Below are 16837 nucleotides of genomic sequence, written 5' to 3' on the forward strand. Positions count from 1 at the left end.
CAACATCATTGGAACTAAACTCAAAGCGAGAGGAGTGAGAACTCATAGTTAGTTAATAAAAATTTAAAAACAAAAATAAAAGTAAATTTAAAATTCAAATTTTTGAATTTGAGAATTAAAATTTGAATTTTGAATTTTTAAATTTGAAATTTGAAGATTAAAATTTAAAATTTTAAAATTTGAATTTTTAAATTTTGAAAATTGAATTCTTAAAATTGAAAATTGAAAATTGATTTATTTTTAAAATAAGATAGGATAAGATAAAAAATTTTAAAATAAAAATCTAAATTTTTTTTTCGAAAAAATCAATTTAAATGTAAATATTTACAATAACCAATAATAAGGCACACGTTTGCAATTCCTCGGCAACGGCGCCATTTTGAAGAACAGAAGATTGATGGTTTAGAAGTTATAGTAAACTCTCGTTGCAAGTATAGTTACTAAACCAAGCAATCAACCTTTCTTACAAACGTTCTGGTTGTCACAAGTAACAAACCCCTAAATAAATTGATAACCGAAGTATTCAAACCTCGGGTCGTCTTTTCAAGGAACTGCAGGGAAGTATGTTCTTATTATTGGTTATGAAGATTGTAAATTGGGGTTTTTAAGATGAGGAACAAGTAATTTAAATTGCAATTGAAATAAGTGAATGACTGTAAAATAAATAAAAAACTGTAAAATAAACTTTTGGCAAGGTATGTGAAATTAGAAGTCCTATCCTAGTTATCCTTATCAATGATGATGAAGATTGAATCTTAATTCCACTTAGTTAGCCTTTACTCAAAGTAAAGAAAAGTCAAGTGACTAATTAGTTAGATCCTCAAATCCTAGTTAATCCCTAAGGAAAGATTGGGATTATTGAAGTTCAATTCAATCAGCACGGATAACAATTATCAATCATGTTTGAGTTTGATAACTCCTGAGTTACTGATTTCTTAACCAAGACCAAAAGGGAAAAAAGTAAATCTACCGGAATAAAAATGTCTTCAGATTGGAAACAACAGTAACATAAATAAAAGAGAGCAATAATAAACTGAAATACCTCAAATAACATTAATTCAGAGGAGTAATCCGTAACATAGAAGAATTCATAAATAAAATTGAGAAAATAATAAAAGGAATATTGAACCTGATAAAAAGAAACAATCCTAAAAGCAAGAGAAATCCTAATCCTAAATCCTAAGAGAGAGGAGAGAACCTCTCTCTCTAAGAACTACATCTACTCCTAAAATTATGAATATGAAAGCTTGATTATGAATGGATGCATTCCCCCACTTTATAGCCTCTAATCTGTGTGTTCTGGGCTGAAAACTGGGTCAAAAGCAGCCCAGAAATCGCTCCCTGCGATTTCTGTTACGTTCAGGTTGCGGGCAAGTGACGTAGAGGCGTCGTCCACGCGTCCGCGCGGATTGAAGTTCGCAAATGCGGCGCGGGCGCGTCATTCACTCGTTCGCGTCACCTAACTTCAGAGCAGGTATGGCAAATTATATATCAAATCGAAGCCCCGGACGTTAGCTTTCCAACGCAACTAGAACCGCATCGTTTGGACCTCTGTAGCTAAAGTTATAGCCGTTTGAGTGCAAAGAGGTCAGGCTGGACAGCTTAGCAGTTTCTCCAACTTCTTGTATTCCTTCCACTTTTGCATGCTTCCTTTCTATCCTCTAGGCCATTCCTGCCCTGTAATCTCTGAAATCACTTAACACACATATCAAGGCATCTAATGGTGATAAGAGAGGATTAATATTAGCAATATAAAGGCCAAAGAAGCATGTTTTCAATCATAGCACAAAATCAGGAAGGAAGACATAAAGCATGCGATTAGTATGAATAAATGGGAAAAGAGTTGATAAAAACCACTAAATTGAGTACAAGATAAACCATGAAATAGTGGTTTATTAGCGTGTCATGAGTATGCGTTAAGCACGCGCACGCTTCTTCGTGTAAATTCCAATCCACGCATACGTGTCAGGTACGCGGACGAGTCGCTGCAAATTTCTCCATATCGCGTGCACGCGTGAGCCATGCGTGCGCGTCGATGCTTACTGGTTATCTCCTTAGTTTCTTGTGTTCCTTCCATTTTTGCAAGCTTTCTCTCCATTCTCTAAGCCATTCCTGCCCTATAAAGCCTGAAACACTTAACACACGGATCACGGCATCGAATGGTATAAAGGAGAATTAAAATACACAAATTAAAGACTTTAGAAAGCAAGTTTTTAACCATAGAACAAAACTAGGAAGTAATTGTAAAATGCATGCAAATCATATGAATAAGTGGGCAAGGACTTGATAAAAACCACTCAAATGAGCACAAGAATCTACTCCACTAACATGAATATAACGCTCACAGAAATATAAGAAGAAGACATGATAAATTAAACAGAATAAGGATTGAAAATTAATTAAAGGGAAAAGTAATTCCCTGTATTAATAAATCCAAAATGCAACATACCTGTCTGAATATGATTAATAAGTAATCAAAAGAGTAAAGGAATAAGGAAACAAACTAGAAAAGTAACTTCAATGGAGGTGATGACCCTCTCAATATCCAAAGCAAAAAGCATAAAACTATGATCTATGAATGTAAAGAAAACCTGTTCCCTGGCTCTAGTCTGTGTTTCTGGGCCGGACACTGGGTCCAAACTCGGCCCGAAGTCACCCTCAGCATTTTCTGAATTTTCTATAGATCGCGCATGTCACGCGTACGCGTCGCTGATCATCTTGGCTTGTCACACATATGCATCAGGTACGCGCACGCGTCGCTGCAAATTTCTCCATATCGCGCGCACGCGTGAGCCATGCGTGCGGGTCGATGCTTACCGGTTATCTCCTTAGTTTCTTGTGTTCCTTCCATTTTTGCAAGCTTCCTCTCCATTCTCTAAGCCATTCCTGCCCTATGAAGCCTGAAATACTTAACACACGGATCACGGTATCGAATGGTATAAAGAATTAAAATACACAAATTAAAGACTTTAGGATGCAAGTTTTTAACCTTAGAACAAAACTAGGAAGGAATTGTAAAATCATGCAAATCATATGAATAAGTGGGCAAGGACTTTATAAAAAACACTCAAATGAGCATAAGATAAATCATGAAATAGGAAATAGTGGTTTATCAAACTCCCCACACTTAAAAAATTGATGCGGAAGGGAAATCAGCCAATTAAGAAATCAATATAGAAATACGTTGCGAGTATAGTTCTTAACCAGCAAAAATCTGCTCATCAATTTAGAAAGGTTGTCACGAAGTTAGAATAAAAATACTGGGAGTATGAGTCCCAGGTCGTCTCCCAACGAATTGACAAAAAGGGTGCTATCTTATTAATCAGGTCGTTTCCGAGAAATTTAGAGGGGACAGAAAATAAATAATTGTAACTTAGTGCAATGAAAATTAAAAGAGGTTTACATTATTCAAAATAAAATGCCTTGACTGGGGGAATAATTAATTGGAAGTTCTATCCTTGTTGGAATTCTCTCAAGTGTAGTATAAAGAGGTTGTTGTTTTCACTTAGTTAACCCTTACTAAATAAAGGAAAGTCAAGTGATTGAGCTAACTCTTATTGGCAAATCCTAGTCCTCTCGCTTGGGAAGGACTAGCGTTAGTAAATAGAGAATTAGACAACAATTACCAATTTAACTAGTCACTTGAGCATTCCAACTCAAGTGTCTCCTTTTAATCAACTCCCATGTCAAGTTGGGAATCTACTCCATTGACATGAATATAACGCTCATAGAAATATAGGAAGAAGACGTGATAAATTAAACAAAATAGGGATTGAAAATTAATTAAAGGGAAAAGTAATTCTCTGTATTAATAAATCCAAAATGCAACATACCTATCTGAACAGGATTAATAAGTAATCAAAAGAGTAAAGGAATAAGGAAACAAACTAGAATAGTAACTTCAACGGAGGTGATGACTCTCTCAATATCCAAAGCAAAAAGCATAAAACTATGAATCTATGAATGTAAAGAAAACCTAGAGGAGGAATAGTTCTATCTAGATTCTGATCTAAAAACTAAAAACTATGCTACTGAGAATCTGTGTTGAGTCTCTGCTTGTTCCCTGGCTCTGGTTTGTGTTTCTCGGCTAGAAACTGGGTCCAAACTCGGCGCAAAATTACCCCCAGCGATTTCTGAATTTTTTGCAGATCGCACATGTCACGCGTACGCGTCAGTCACGCGTACACGTCGCTGGTTGTCTTGGCGTGTCACGCGTACACGTCAGGCACGCGCACGCGTCTTCGTGTAAATTCCAATCCACGTGTACGCGTCAGGTACGCGCACCCGTGAGCCATGCGTGTGCGTGGATGCTTGCTGGTTATCTCCTTAGTTTCTTGTGTTCCTTCTATTTTTGGAAGCTTCCTCTCCATTCTTTAGGCCATTCTTGCCCTATAAAGCATGAAACACTTAATACATGAATCGGAGCATCGAATGGTATAAAGGAGAATTAAAATACACAAATTAAAGACATTAGGAAGCAAGTTTTTAACTATAGAAAAAAACTTGGAAGGAATTGTAAAATCATGCAAATCATATGAATAAGTGGGCAAGGACTTGATAAAAACCACTCAAATGAGCATAAGATAAACCATGAAATAGTGGTTTATCAGGAACTCTCAGGTTTTTGCGCAATTTTTCGTTCCTTACAGATTTGCAATTTTAGTTTTGGGGTTGTTGAATTATTGTGATTTTGGTTATTTAGGGATGCTCTAGCATGGATTCCTAGTGGGTTCCATCCATATTTTGTGTGGGTTAAGGTAAGGAAGCTTGACTCTCTTCATTATCTCAAATTTCATGTATGAACCCTATAATAAGTGTTGAGATATATTGTTATGACTAGATTATATAGAATAGAGAATTCTTGGGGCTGAAGTTGGTGTGAAGTGGAGCTTGATTGGCAAAAATTTGGTGACGGATCATGGAGATTGAGCTAGATAACACTTCAAGGGTTGGAACCGCCGACATTCAAGGTACGGGTTTGAGTTTTGAGTAGGCATTATGTAAAGTTATGTGAATCCCTAGGTTAGTTGACCCTAGGATAGGTGTGGATTGAATTTGGTTGTTGCTGTGGATAGTGAATGATTGTATGTATGTGTGTGCTTGATTGAGAATTGTTGTGATATTATAAAGTTAATGGTAATCATTGGTTATGTTGATGATTGATGAAACTTAGGCCGGAGGCCGTGAACGGGGGAAGAAGTCCCCCAAGGGGAAAGTGCGTAATATATAACTAATGTACGTGAATTATTATGTTTGATGATGAGTTTGTTGATTGTGATATGATAATGATGATTTGGTGATGTTGTATGTTGATGAATAATGACGGGAATAGAGTAAATGTATATGATTAAGGTTGAATGAATAATTGTTGAGGTAGATGAGATTATAAGATTAAATGTTGAGGAAATTGAGAATTTTGATTAGGGGTTAAATGATTTATATATAAGATAAGGTCATTAAAATTGGGTTTGTGGGATGAATTGAGGAATGAAATTGATTTAGGTGTGATGTCGGTGATATGTGTTTGATTGATAAAGTACATAAAGGGTAAGATTAGAAATTTGGTGTGTTGCTTTTAGTTTGGATTGAAGTTTTGGAAACACTAAAGTGCTTGTCACATTTTGTGAAAATTTTTTTTTAATGAACTTTGACGGATCATAACTTGAGCCTCGGTTTTCAAAATTGATTAGAATTTGCTTTCAAGGGCTTTAAAATGATATAAAGTTTGAGGAAAATGGATTTTTGTAGAGGAAGTTATGAATGTTTAAAGTTTGAGGTTTAAAACTGATTGCTGCAACTTTGTAAAATTTTCTAAGTATGGGAGTGCATGCGTACGCATACCCCCCATACGCATACATGCCATTCTCTTTGGCACCTATGCATATGCATAAATGTGTATGCCTACGCGAAATGGGCCAAATTGTATTGATGCGTACGCATACATAATGCATGCGTACGCATACACCTTGTTTTGCTAAAAAATGGTTTTTCTTCATTTTTCAAGGGTTCTTTAGCTTTCTAAACATCTCTAGTTACCATTTAAGGGTACTATCTATTAATTAGGCTCCAAGGACTAATAGAGATGTTTAGTAAATTATATTGGTGAAGTTCCATATGAGTTTAGAAGATGGAGACTTAGGCCTAGTATGTAAATTGGACGGAATGGTTATGTAATTTGATGGAGAGTCAGATTGATGAATGAACTCAAGGGATTGAGAAGTGAGGATGGTTGTAACGAATTTGGGACTCCGAGATGAATGGGTTTAGATTGTAAGAGTAATGATCACTGAGAATATAATGAGGGTTCTAGCCTGGCAAGGATGGTGGTTTAATCCCGCTTGCTCAGTGCGTAAAGTATTGTGTAGGAATGGTGGTTTTTTTCCGCTTGCAATGAGGGCGGAGGTTCTATCCCGCTCACGTATTGATGAATTGTTTAGCAAGGGCGGTGGTGTGATCTCGCTTGCATATTGTTTTGTGTTGGGCAAGGATAGTGGTTTAATCCTTCTTGCAGAATGATTTGTGAAATGCAACCTGAGCAAGGATAGTGGTGTAATCCTGCTTGTTCGTGGTGCCCAGTAAGGATGGTGGTTTAATCCCACTTACAGTGGAGGCAAGGACGGTGGTTTAATCCCACTTGCGTGTTTCGAGCAAGGAAGGTGGTTTAATCTCGCTTGTTTATGGAACCTACGGATAAGGATTGTGGTCTAATCCTGCTTATCCCAGTCAGGTCTGGCAACATAACCGACGCGTGAGCTCATGGCCAGTAGGATAGGAATGCATCATTTGTATCTATGTGATATTGTTTGCATGTGTTTATTGTATATGTGGTTTGCCTATGTGATTATTATTGTTTAACTACTATATGTTATACTTTCTGTAATTGAATCTGTTGTGTTTGTTGTTACTGTTTTATTATGAGACCTTGTATATATGGAGGCTGAGATGATATGAGAAGGACTTGAGGTTTATTGGAGAGAGAAAGGTCGAATAAAAACAAAGGTGCATGAGTGCAGTTAGTTGGTATAGCAGACCTTACTATTTTTCTGGTTTAGTATATTTCTAGGCTTGGATTTCTGTTTGTTAGAGTGTTAGGATTGCGTAGAGGATTCGTTTAGTCTTTACATCGTCTCTGCTTTGGAATTGTTACCCCTGCTGAGATCCCCGAAAGCAATGATGTTCTCACCTGTTTCAAGAATTTTCATCTTACAGGTATTAGACGTGATGCACCTTATTGAGCGTGCAGAATTTGCTTTCAGGAAATGAAGATTGTCTTTTGGGAATTTTACTTTTGCTTAGATATTTTATATATTCTCCACTGCTGTATTTTATAACTTGTATATCCTTCTTAGAGGTTGATTTTGGAGAAACAGGATGTATGTTTATATCATACTCTTGGGTTGTATTATATTAACTAGTCGGCCTTATCTTCGTAGGTCAAGGCTAGTGTTGTTCTGTATAATTTTTGGAATTATATATATACTTCGGTCACTTTTGCTTATGTATATCGTCAGCTTCTGAGTTTGATGAAATTTTTTCTTATGTCTTTTCTTCACGGGCTCCTAGTATATCGTATTCCTCCTTTGATATATGTATGTATTTTGTTTTTAGAAGTCGTGATACCTCACCACCGTTGATTTACGACTTAGGCGTAAAGCTCTATGTGGTAGGGTGTTACAATCTCTACCACTTTGAATTCAGGATTTGGGTATTGTGTGATGGGTTGACTGTACCCGTCATTGAGAACCTCTTGAATTGGTGGTTCAAAGAACTCACTCTCTATGCCATTCTCTGCTTTATTGGGGTGTAATTTCCCATAATTGTTTTCCTCCCTTAAAACCTCTGATAAACCCCATTTTTAGGGTTTATCTTGTGATGAATTTAGAGCATTTTGATAACCTTTCCTCACATTTATTCAATGAATTAGCATAGTTTTGTGATTCTCCCCTAATTTGTGCTTGACTACCAAAACATGCTTTTAGACCCTTGATTTGATGATTTTAGTCTTCCTTTGATTCCACTGGATGCCTTGATGTGTTTGTTAGTGATTTCAGATTGAAAAGGGCCAGGAATGGTTCAAAGGAGTGATGAGAAAGCATGCAAAGTGGAGAAATCATGAAAAGCCAAAGATTTGGGATGCGCCCATGGACACGCGCGTGCACTAGACGCCTACGCGTGGATCGAGCAATACTCCAGGGATGCTTACGCGTGCTGTACGCATACTCGTCGATGCCGTACGTGACTTCTTTAATGAAAACGTGCCTAGCGATTTTTGAGGAGCTTCTGGCCCAAATTGGAGTTGAATCTTGGCGGGAAAAGATTAAAAGAGCCAAGGATTGAAGGGGACATCATCACTTCACATCTGGGATCATTCATTACACTTTAGTTTCAGTTTTAGTTTCCTAGAGAGAGAAGCTCTCTCTCCTCTCTAGAATTAGGATTAGGTTTAGGTTAGAATTTGTAGATATAGGTTTTAATCTTTACTTTCATCTACTTTTCCTTTTCAATTCCTTGTTTTTACATCTTGTTCTTCTACTCTTTTGTTGAAGTTTTCTCTATTTTTGTTCCTACACTTTGTTGTGGATCTACTTTTGTTCTTTTATTTTCTTTTAATGCAAGTTGAGGTAATTCATGTTAATTGTGATTTCCTTGATTGTTGTTGTTAATTCTTTGCATTTAATTGTTGTTAGAATTCATTTTTGTTGTGATTTTACTATGCTTTCTTTTTGTACCTTCCAAGTATTTGATAGAATGCTTGGTTGGATTTTAGAGTAGAATTTTATGCTCTTGGCTTGGGATAGTAATTTAGGAACTCTTGAGTTGCTAATGTCCAAGTAATTGATGATTTGGAGCCATTAACTCTAGTTTTCACCAATTGAAATAGTGGAGAGTTAGGACTTATGGACTTGGATTGATATAGCTCATTTGACTTTCCCCTACTACTAGTAAGAGGATGATTTAATGGGATTGATCCTTGCCAATTCTCATATTGTGGTTAGTGATTAGGATAGAGATCCTTGACCACCAAACCTTACCAAGATTGCTTTATCATTTACATTCCATTGACATTTATTTTTCTTATCTCTTATCCAAAACCCCCAAAATATACAACTCATAACCAATAACAAGAACACTACCCTGCAATTCCTTTAAGAGACGACCTGAGGTTTAAATACTTCGGTTATTAGGATTATTAGGGGTTTGTTACTTGTGACAAACAAAATTTTTGCATGAAAGGATTATTGTTGGTTTAGAAACTATACTTGCAACGAGATTTCATTAACGAAATTCTACACCATCAATTTTCCGTTCATCAAAATGGTGCCGATGCCGGGGAGCTTGCAATTGTGTGCCTTTTTATTGGTTATTGTATATATGTGAATATTGTGAATAGGCTTGTCTTTTGCTTGTTTACTAATTTTTGTTAGTTTTATTTTTCTCTTCCACTATGAATTCTCACTTTGGCTATGAGTTTGGTTCAAATTGTGTTGTAGGAAATGTGAACTTCAATGATAACATGCACCGAGGATGAGACACTTCAAGATGGGAGGAGCCTCAAGGAATTGATCACTCCTATTGGCAACAACCTCCGGATACTTATAGGTATAATTCACACCCTAATGCATGCCAATTCAATGGCTATGGTAACTCTTTTTGTGATAATCAAGTACCACCACTATATGCTTATGAACCTTATCCTCAACATGACCATCAACCATGCTCACAAGCCCATTTTTACCAAGCACCTTCTTGTGACCCATATCCATTATATGATTAATTACCCATACCACATCCTTGTGACCATTATGCGCAAAAACCTTTAGAACCACCACAATTCCATTATGATTACCACTAAGAACCACCTCAATACATACCATCTCCATGCCCTTACTAAAAAGAACTACCTTCCTACTATAAACCCTTTCTCCAAAATGATGAACCTTCCTATCCACCCCAAGCCCTAATGGATGAATCTCTAGCTTTGATACCTAAAGGACAACTGGACATGCAACGGGATACACTTGAGTTTGTAATTAATTTGACTAAGGTAGTGCACACTTTGGCCTACCAATGCTTGAACACTCAAGTTGTTTCCATGGCCACATGTGAAAAACCAAAGGAAGAGCAAACCACGAAGAATCCAGTGAAGAAGGAGGAGTCGGTGGTTGTATTGGAGCAATCGGAGAAACCTATGGTTATTGAAGCAAAGGAAGAAGTAGTTGAAGATTTAGGAGATGCGAACCACCATGTGGGTCTCAACAACCTCCAGAGCATATCAAAATTGAAGAATATAAAGAGGTTGGTAATGATATGGATTCAATCATCAATGCCTTCTTATCAACAATTGAATCCTCTCCTATGGGACATGAAATTTAAGCTATTGAAGACAACTCAACACCAAATGATGTTGGTGATCTCATTGAAGACTCTTCCATCGAATGTGAAGTTGATATGGAAGTAGATTTCACACAACCTCCCAAGTTTGACTTGATTGATGATGAGGAGGAATTAGAAGAAGTCAACAAGAAAGAAGAAGCTGAAAGAATTTGTCAAGAGGTGGAGATACCCAAAGAAGAGCATAAGGAAGTCGACCTCGCATTGTCTAAGTGTGGGGAGGTTTCCCTCCCTAAATCACCGTCCAACACAACATTCAAGTGGGTAAAATTCCTACCCTTAAGCTTTACTTTCTCACTTGAATATGGCTTGATTGAAATGGATGGACAACTTAGAGCTCTTTGTAGAACTAAGAGTAAGAAGGAGATGTGTAGTGGTTGGAAGTTGGGAATTGGGCTCATTGAGGTCAAGTTCTCAAGGCATCGGGACCATGATTGGAAGCATGTTACTTTGTATGGGTCTAGGAAGAAGACTTGGTGTACTAAAGAGAATTCTATATGCCAACCATCCAAACGGAAAATTCATGAAGATCAACTTGAAGACGGGTGCAAAAAAAAGATATGGGATCCCAGATCGATGCATGAAGACCAACTATGGGAGCTCATATCTTGGTTGGAACTCCATCCAAACTTGGTGAAGATGGTTGGAATTTCCGTCAACCATTTGAGGAGCAAAGATCCTTGGAGATTCAAGGATGAGTACAAACATAAGCCACCATGACAAAGAGCTTCCCAAGGGTCCAACTTAAGGACTTAAACTAAAAGTGCTAGGTGGGAGACACCCCACCATGGTAAACTCTTTCCACTCTCTTGTAGCTTCGATTAATAAGTGATTTGGGTTACCATTGTAGGTAGTTTTTCTTTTCATGTAGTTGTTTCAATAAATTGGTTGTTGGTTGCTTGTGAAGCAAGCTTCCCTTGCTTGTTTTTGGAAACTCTCAAAAAGCCAAAAAGACTTTTGTAATTTTGCAATTGTGGTTATTTTTGAGTTGTAGGTAGTGTTAAGGAGAGATTTAGCTGTTTTTAATATCTCTGAAAAAAAAAGAGAGGCAGGACGCGTACGCATGCAGTATGCGTGCGCGTCCATACACGGATGCAGCCCCATACATTTTCCAGAGAGTTGGGTAACTGGTGCACGAAATCACAATCACACTTTTGCAATTCCGCACAACTAACCAGCAAGTGTACTGGGTCGTCCAAGTAATACCTTACGTGAGTAAGGGTCGATCCCACGGAGATTGTCGGCTTGAAGCAAGCTATGGTTATCTCGTAACTCTTAGTCAGGATATCAATAATTCTCAGATTTAATTGTAAAAAGTAAAAGAACATGAAATAAATACTTGTTTTGCAGTAATGGAGAAAAAAGGCCTATGGCCACGTTTTTTTTAGCTACGCTTTAAAAGCGTGGCCAAAAGTGATCAGTGGCCACGCTTTGTGAGGGTGGCGACTGAATAGAGATTTAGCTACGTTTTTTCTTGCTACGCTTCAAAAGCGTAGCGAAAAGGGTCAATGGCCACGCTTTTATAAGGGTAGCAATTGATTCGAGATTTGGCCACGCTTTTTTTTCTACGCTTAAAAAGCGTAGCCATAGAGAGAAATAGGCACGCTTTTAAAGCGTGGCGACAGAATTTTGTTATAGGGTCATTTTAAAAGCGTGGCCGTTTCCTCTAACTCTTTTGGCACGCTTCAAAAGCATGGCCAAAAGGTTTCCATAAAAAAAAAGAATTTCAGTGAACTCCCTTCAAAAGTACTAAGTTACCATAATACACCATCTACTCTTCCAAACTTTAACTTTCTCCTTGTCACAAATGCCCTAACACATTCAGATCAGATAACCCTAAGCCCACACACGAAGCGACAATTGCTCTCTAAGCCCTCCAGATCAGACAACCCTAACCTTGTCTTCATTGTGCCTCACGAAGAATCCCCTAACCGCGATGAGGAACATCAGATCGAAGAACCCCTAACCTCTCTTCATTGTGCACTCCCCAAAGAATGTCGTCGGCGTGCGCGATACCTCTGTCGGCAATCCCTCTTCCGGCCCGTAACCCTCCTTTAAGTTTCTTCTCTCTTCTCTCGACACTCTCTCCCGCAAGCTCACTCTGGCTCACCTCTCTCACGGCTGGTCTCGCCGTCGACCCCTCTCTCTCTGGTTTCACGCTTCTCTCGCGCCCATTTCAGACTCAAGCTCATCGCTCTCTGTCACCACCGTCGCAAGCTCTGTCGCGCTCTGTCACCATTGCAAGCTCGTCTTCTTGTGTCGGCCGTCAACGCTTCCTTCGTCGTGAGTTGGTCCTGGGTAGGTGAGTTTCAGCTTCCTTTGGCCCTGTTAAGTCATCAGTATATCTTGAATTTGTTGCTGAAAGTTGAGATTGTTGCTGAAATAATGATTCTGCTAATTTTGTTTTGCTGTAAATCATATTCCGAGAATTGAAGTATAAGTTTTTGTTGCTGAAAGTTATTATACTTAAATTTTTTGTTAAAAATGATCAATGGGCTGAATTTGTTGCTGCTAAGTTGAATTGTTGCTGAACATATCGCTGAGCAATTTTGTTGTTGTTGGATAACGTCACTATTCTTTTAAGTAGCAAGTAGATTTAAACTCTGTAATGAAACCAGTGGGATTTATTTTAAAATTTACAGTTTTTAATATATGAATATTTTAAAAGTGCATGAGTTGGTTGTGGCTGTGTTGTGTTGAATGTGTTAATTAAATTGATTTTATTGTTAAAAAATGAACTAAGTTGCTGTCTTCTTGTTAAGGTTGGTAAATTAGGAACTGGGAGGATGAAATTGAGTTAGATGGAGAAGTGATTGAATTGAGTTACCGCGGCTTGTATCCCTGTTGGCAATTGCTGAGAGGAAGTGTAGAGAGAAGCCCAGCCAGAGCTTCATTGCTTTATCTGCCCTTGTTCCTGGTATAACGTTTCATTTCAGATAAATAAAATGAAGATAAAGGCTGCACCATGACAAAAATCAGTTTGGAACAGTATATTAAATTCTCTTGGTCATTGTTTGCTCCTCTGTCTGTACTTTTCAAGATGGATTGCATCTTCTAAATTATCACTTCTATTGCAATAGTTAATGTTCTATTATTTGGTTTTGCATTGAAATATTGCCTCAAATTAATGATTCTTTAAGCTGATGTTTCTGTGTATGTTATATAGCATTCTAATACAATTGAGCTGGATATTTTGTATTTGCTAACTTGTTTACTCTGTTGTTTCAGGTGTTCACTGCTATGGCATTCATCTTGTTCACAGAAGAGAATGTTGACATTGCTGTTGTTGAGGTAAATTATCTATTTTCTTCACTGGCAATTGCTTCAGGCAAACCTGCTATTAAGTTGTTGTTCTGATTTTGTTGTTTCTTTATTGCGCCCCCTCCCCCCCCAGAAAAAGTCTTGAGATAATATTGGCTTTGTCTAAGCCAACATAATGGATAGTTCTTGATAGTGTTTAATTGTTAATATTGTCTTTATTTTAAAAAATTTAAACCTAAAACTGTGAGATGGCCAAAGTCATAATGCTGTATCTTCATTTAATTCTACAGGCTGGTTTAGGGGGTGCTCGGGATGCAAAGAATGTTATATCCTCAGTTAGGTGTTTCTCTCCATGATCTTATTTTCTCAATAATAAGATATCTAAACTTGAAATGAAATGACGTTTTTCTTGGAGACAAAACACGCTACAACTGCATAGATACTAAATTGAGGACTATTGACAAGGATACAATCTAATTCTTATGTACATGACTAAATGCAATAGTAGCTACATTGAGATTATTTTGTCCTATTCCAATTACTCAATGCTCATTAAAAAGAAGCATATTTAAATTAGCTAGAGAGCTTTCCATCTTTGCCTTTAAGAACTGTCGTTTGTTTAATCCTTGCATTCTATACGTAAAATAGACTAGAAATAGTTATTGATATGAAATATCCTTTCATTTATGTCTTAATTTAAAGCACAATAACATTTTTTGAGAGAAAAATACCCTAAAATGTCTGCAAAGTGGCAAAACAGGGATCTTATGTTGCTGTGACAACTAAATAGGATTTCCTTTTTGTCGGATGGATTGGACCTATCTTCTATTGATTTAGATTTGTGTTAATGTATAAATTTTAAAATTTTATTCTTCATACATAAACACTAGAGCGAAATAAAACTTTTCTCTATATTCTTGGTACAGAGATGTTTATCTTTTACAATTTTATTACCATTATGGACAATATTGTTTATCTTTTCTCTATATTCATGGTATGCCAATGGCTGCACTAATTTACTAATTTACTAATTTGTTTACTAATTTGAAGGATAAAGGCTGCACCACATACTCCCCTTAGGCTACGTGATGATCCTGAGGTGAATACCCTATATATATTAGGTTGAAATTTCATAAAATGGATTGCATAACTAATGATTGGTTTCATTTCTTTTTTCTCAGACAGGTTCCATTTTAGAGAAACTTACAGAGGAGAACTTACGGGACTGGGGGCTTTTGCAAGACTTCTATCGTTTTGTGAAGGTAACGGAGCTTGTATAGTTTCTTTTTTAGGTTGTTTGTACAATCAAGCATTACATTAATTTATCCTGGAAGCTCAGAGACAGGTAGGAGAGATATACCTAAATGAAAAGAGTTCAAGATCTCATCAAATTATCAGATTGATGTGTGCCTTTCCATTTCTGTAATTAAATTCTTGTACTTTTTATATCTTAAAAAATAATTAAAAAAAAGCTCCTAATATTGAAATTGTATTGTTTTAGACAATAGAAAGTTCTGCCAAGGAATTCTTTGGGCAAAGGTAACTCAGCCACCCTAGCTGCCAGCGTGGTATGCTTATAAATTCCTTGTTGTGCATGTTAATTACCTTGACTTTTATTCCATTGCTTTACTTTCAGTTTTCTCCTTCTAATATATACCATATTTCCTCCTATTTTTGTATGAACGGCATGCAAATAATGTGTTTCTTTTTGATAAATAATTTTGATCAAATAATGCAAGGTTTCTTCTATGAAGACTGCTGAACCTACTGTTAATGGTATAAATTTGTTGTTTTTAATTATAATTTTTTATCAAATATGAAGTGTGTAGTTGAGTTGCTTAATTTTATTAGATAGAGAAACATTCTTGTGCCTTTCTATTCAATAGCTTTTGAGAGCTATGATGGTTCATGATATGGTGGTATTCAGAACCTTTGTGATAAAGATTTTTAGAGTTTGATCCTTATTGCCCCAATCCTAAAATTGTATTTTAGCGCAATATATGGGTAGACCTCTGCATTGTCCATGCAATAAGCCCAAAATAAGTGGTTGTGAGGGGCATGCATATTAGATATAAAAGTATTTACATGCCTCTACTGAACAACTTAAGTTTTTGGAAAAGTTGCTTCAATGATAAATTTTACTAGTTTGAATGAATTGATATAGGTATTTGATTACAGGCTTATGATAGTTGTAAATTCTATTAGGCATTGAAAGACTTTGGTTTGGTTTTCGTTGTATAGGTGGAACTCATGCAATTCAAGGAATTCCTAAAATAATTTTGATAAATCTCTTGGAGAAGAGGTAATTTTATTTCTATCATGTCTACTGCTGCTTCCCTTGCATGTGTTTCTTTTTGCAATTCATATTTGAATACTGCCAAAAATGTGGTTGCAGATAAGAGCTAGCCTAAATGAGCATTTTGGTTCCTGCAGGGAGATCTCGAGGGTGTCAGTCCCAAAAGATTTTGATAGTGTTTATTATTAATTTGACAGAGTGTGGCGTTGGCTTTGATATGATAATTAACTAAAAGTTTGATTTCTTTATCCATTTATTTATTATTAATTTTTATTATTTATAGCTTGAGAATGAGGACATGCTCTATCTACTTTCTATTGATTTTTGGTTATCACTGCTAGTATTTAACAGGTTATGGTGGTTGATGCTGAGGCATACACCTATGATGATGAGGTCATCAAGAAAGTTGAAGCAATGGGGAAGCCCGAAAATCCTGAAGAAGAAAGCTAATGTGGAAACTACTAGAGCCATAAAACATCATCAAGAAAGCTGAAGCAATGGGGAAGCCCGAAAATCCTGAAGAAGAAGCTACTGTGGAAACTACTAGAGCCATAAAACATCATCAAGAAAGCTGAAGCAATGGGGAAGCCCGAAAATCCAGAAGAAGAAGCTACTGTGGAAACTACCAGAGCCATAAAAGCTTCTCAGTTGTTGCTAAATGCCATTGAAATCCTGAAGAAGAAGCTGGATGCATGCTGTACGTCTCTGAGCACATAGTGGAGGCTGATGATTAGTTTGCTGAATTGGGTCCACATATGTGAGGAGGTTGATCAAAATTATTGTTAGATAGGATGGCAAAGTTATTGGAATTGTAATTCATGTATTAGGAATACATTGCGTATTTATCATTTTTATTTTTGATATTTTGTCATACTGTCATGTGATTAA

The 16837-nt window shown here is 36.8% G+C and overlaps 1 protein-coding gene across 1 annotated transcript; it reads left to right on the top strand.

Moving 5' to 3' along the window:
- The first annotated feature begins 13632 nt into the window (after positions 1-13632).
- LOC110265091 (dihydrofolate synthetase-like) lies at positions 13633-15925 on the top strand. The gene is made up of 6 exons (XM_088494359.1): positions 13633-13683; positions 13944-13993; positions 14704-14752; positions 14835-14915; positions 15155-15192; positions 15895-15925. The coding sequence occupies exons 1-6, from the start codon at positions 13633-13635 to the stop codon at positions 15923-15925; spliced, it is 300 nt and encodes a 99-aa protein (XP_088350485.1).
- Positions 15926-16837: the final 912 nt, after the last annotated feature.

This window comes from Arachis ipaensis, chromosome B7 (assembly GCF_059453495.1).
Source record: "Arachis ipaensis isolate K30076 ecotype BB chromosome B7, ASM5945349v1, whole genome shotgun sequence".
In the NCBI taxonomy this organism is placed as follows: Eukaryota; Viridiplantae; Streptophyta; class Magnoliopsida; order Fabales; family Fabaceae; genus Arachis; species Arachis ipaensis.

Coding starts and splice junctions, on each gene's coding strand:
- LOC110265091 (XM_088494359.1), top strand. CDS start 13,633: ATGGCATTCATCTTGTTCACAGAAGAGAATGTTGACATTGCTGTTGTT. Junction 13,994..14,703: donor AATGTTATATCCTCAGTTAG/GTGTTTCTCTCC, acceptor ACTAATTTGAAG/GATAAAGGCTGCACCACATA. Junction 14,753..14,834: donor GGCTACGTGATGATCCTGAG/GTGAATACCCTA, acceptor CTTTTTTCTCAG/ACAGGTTCCATTTTAGAGAA.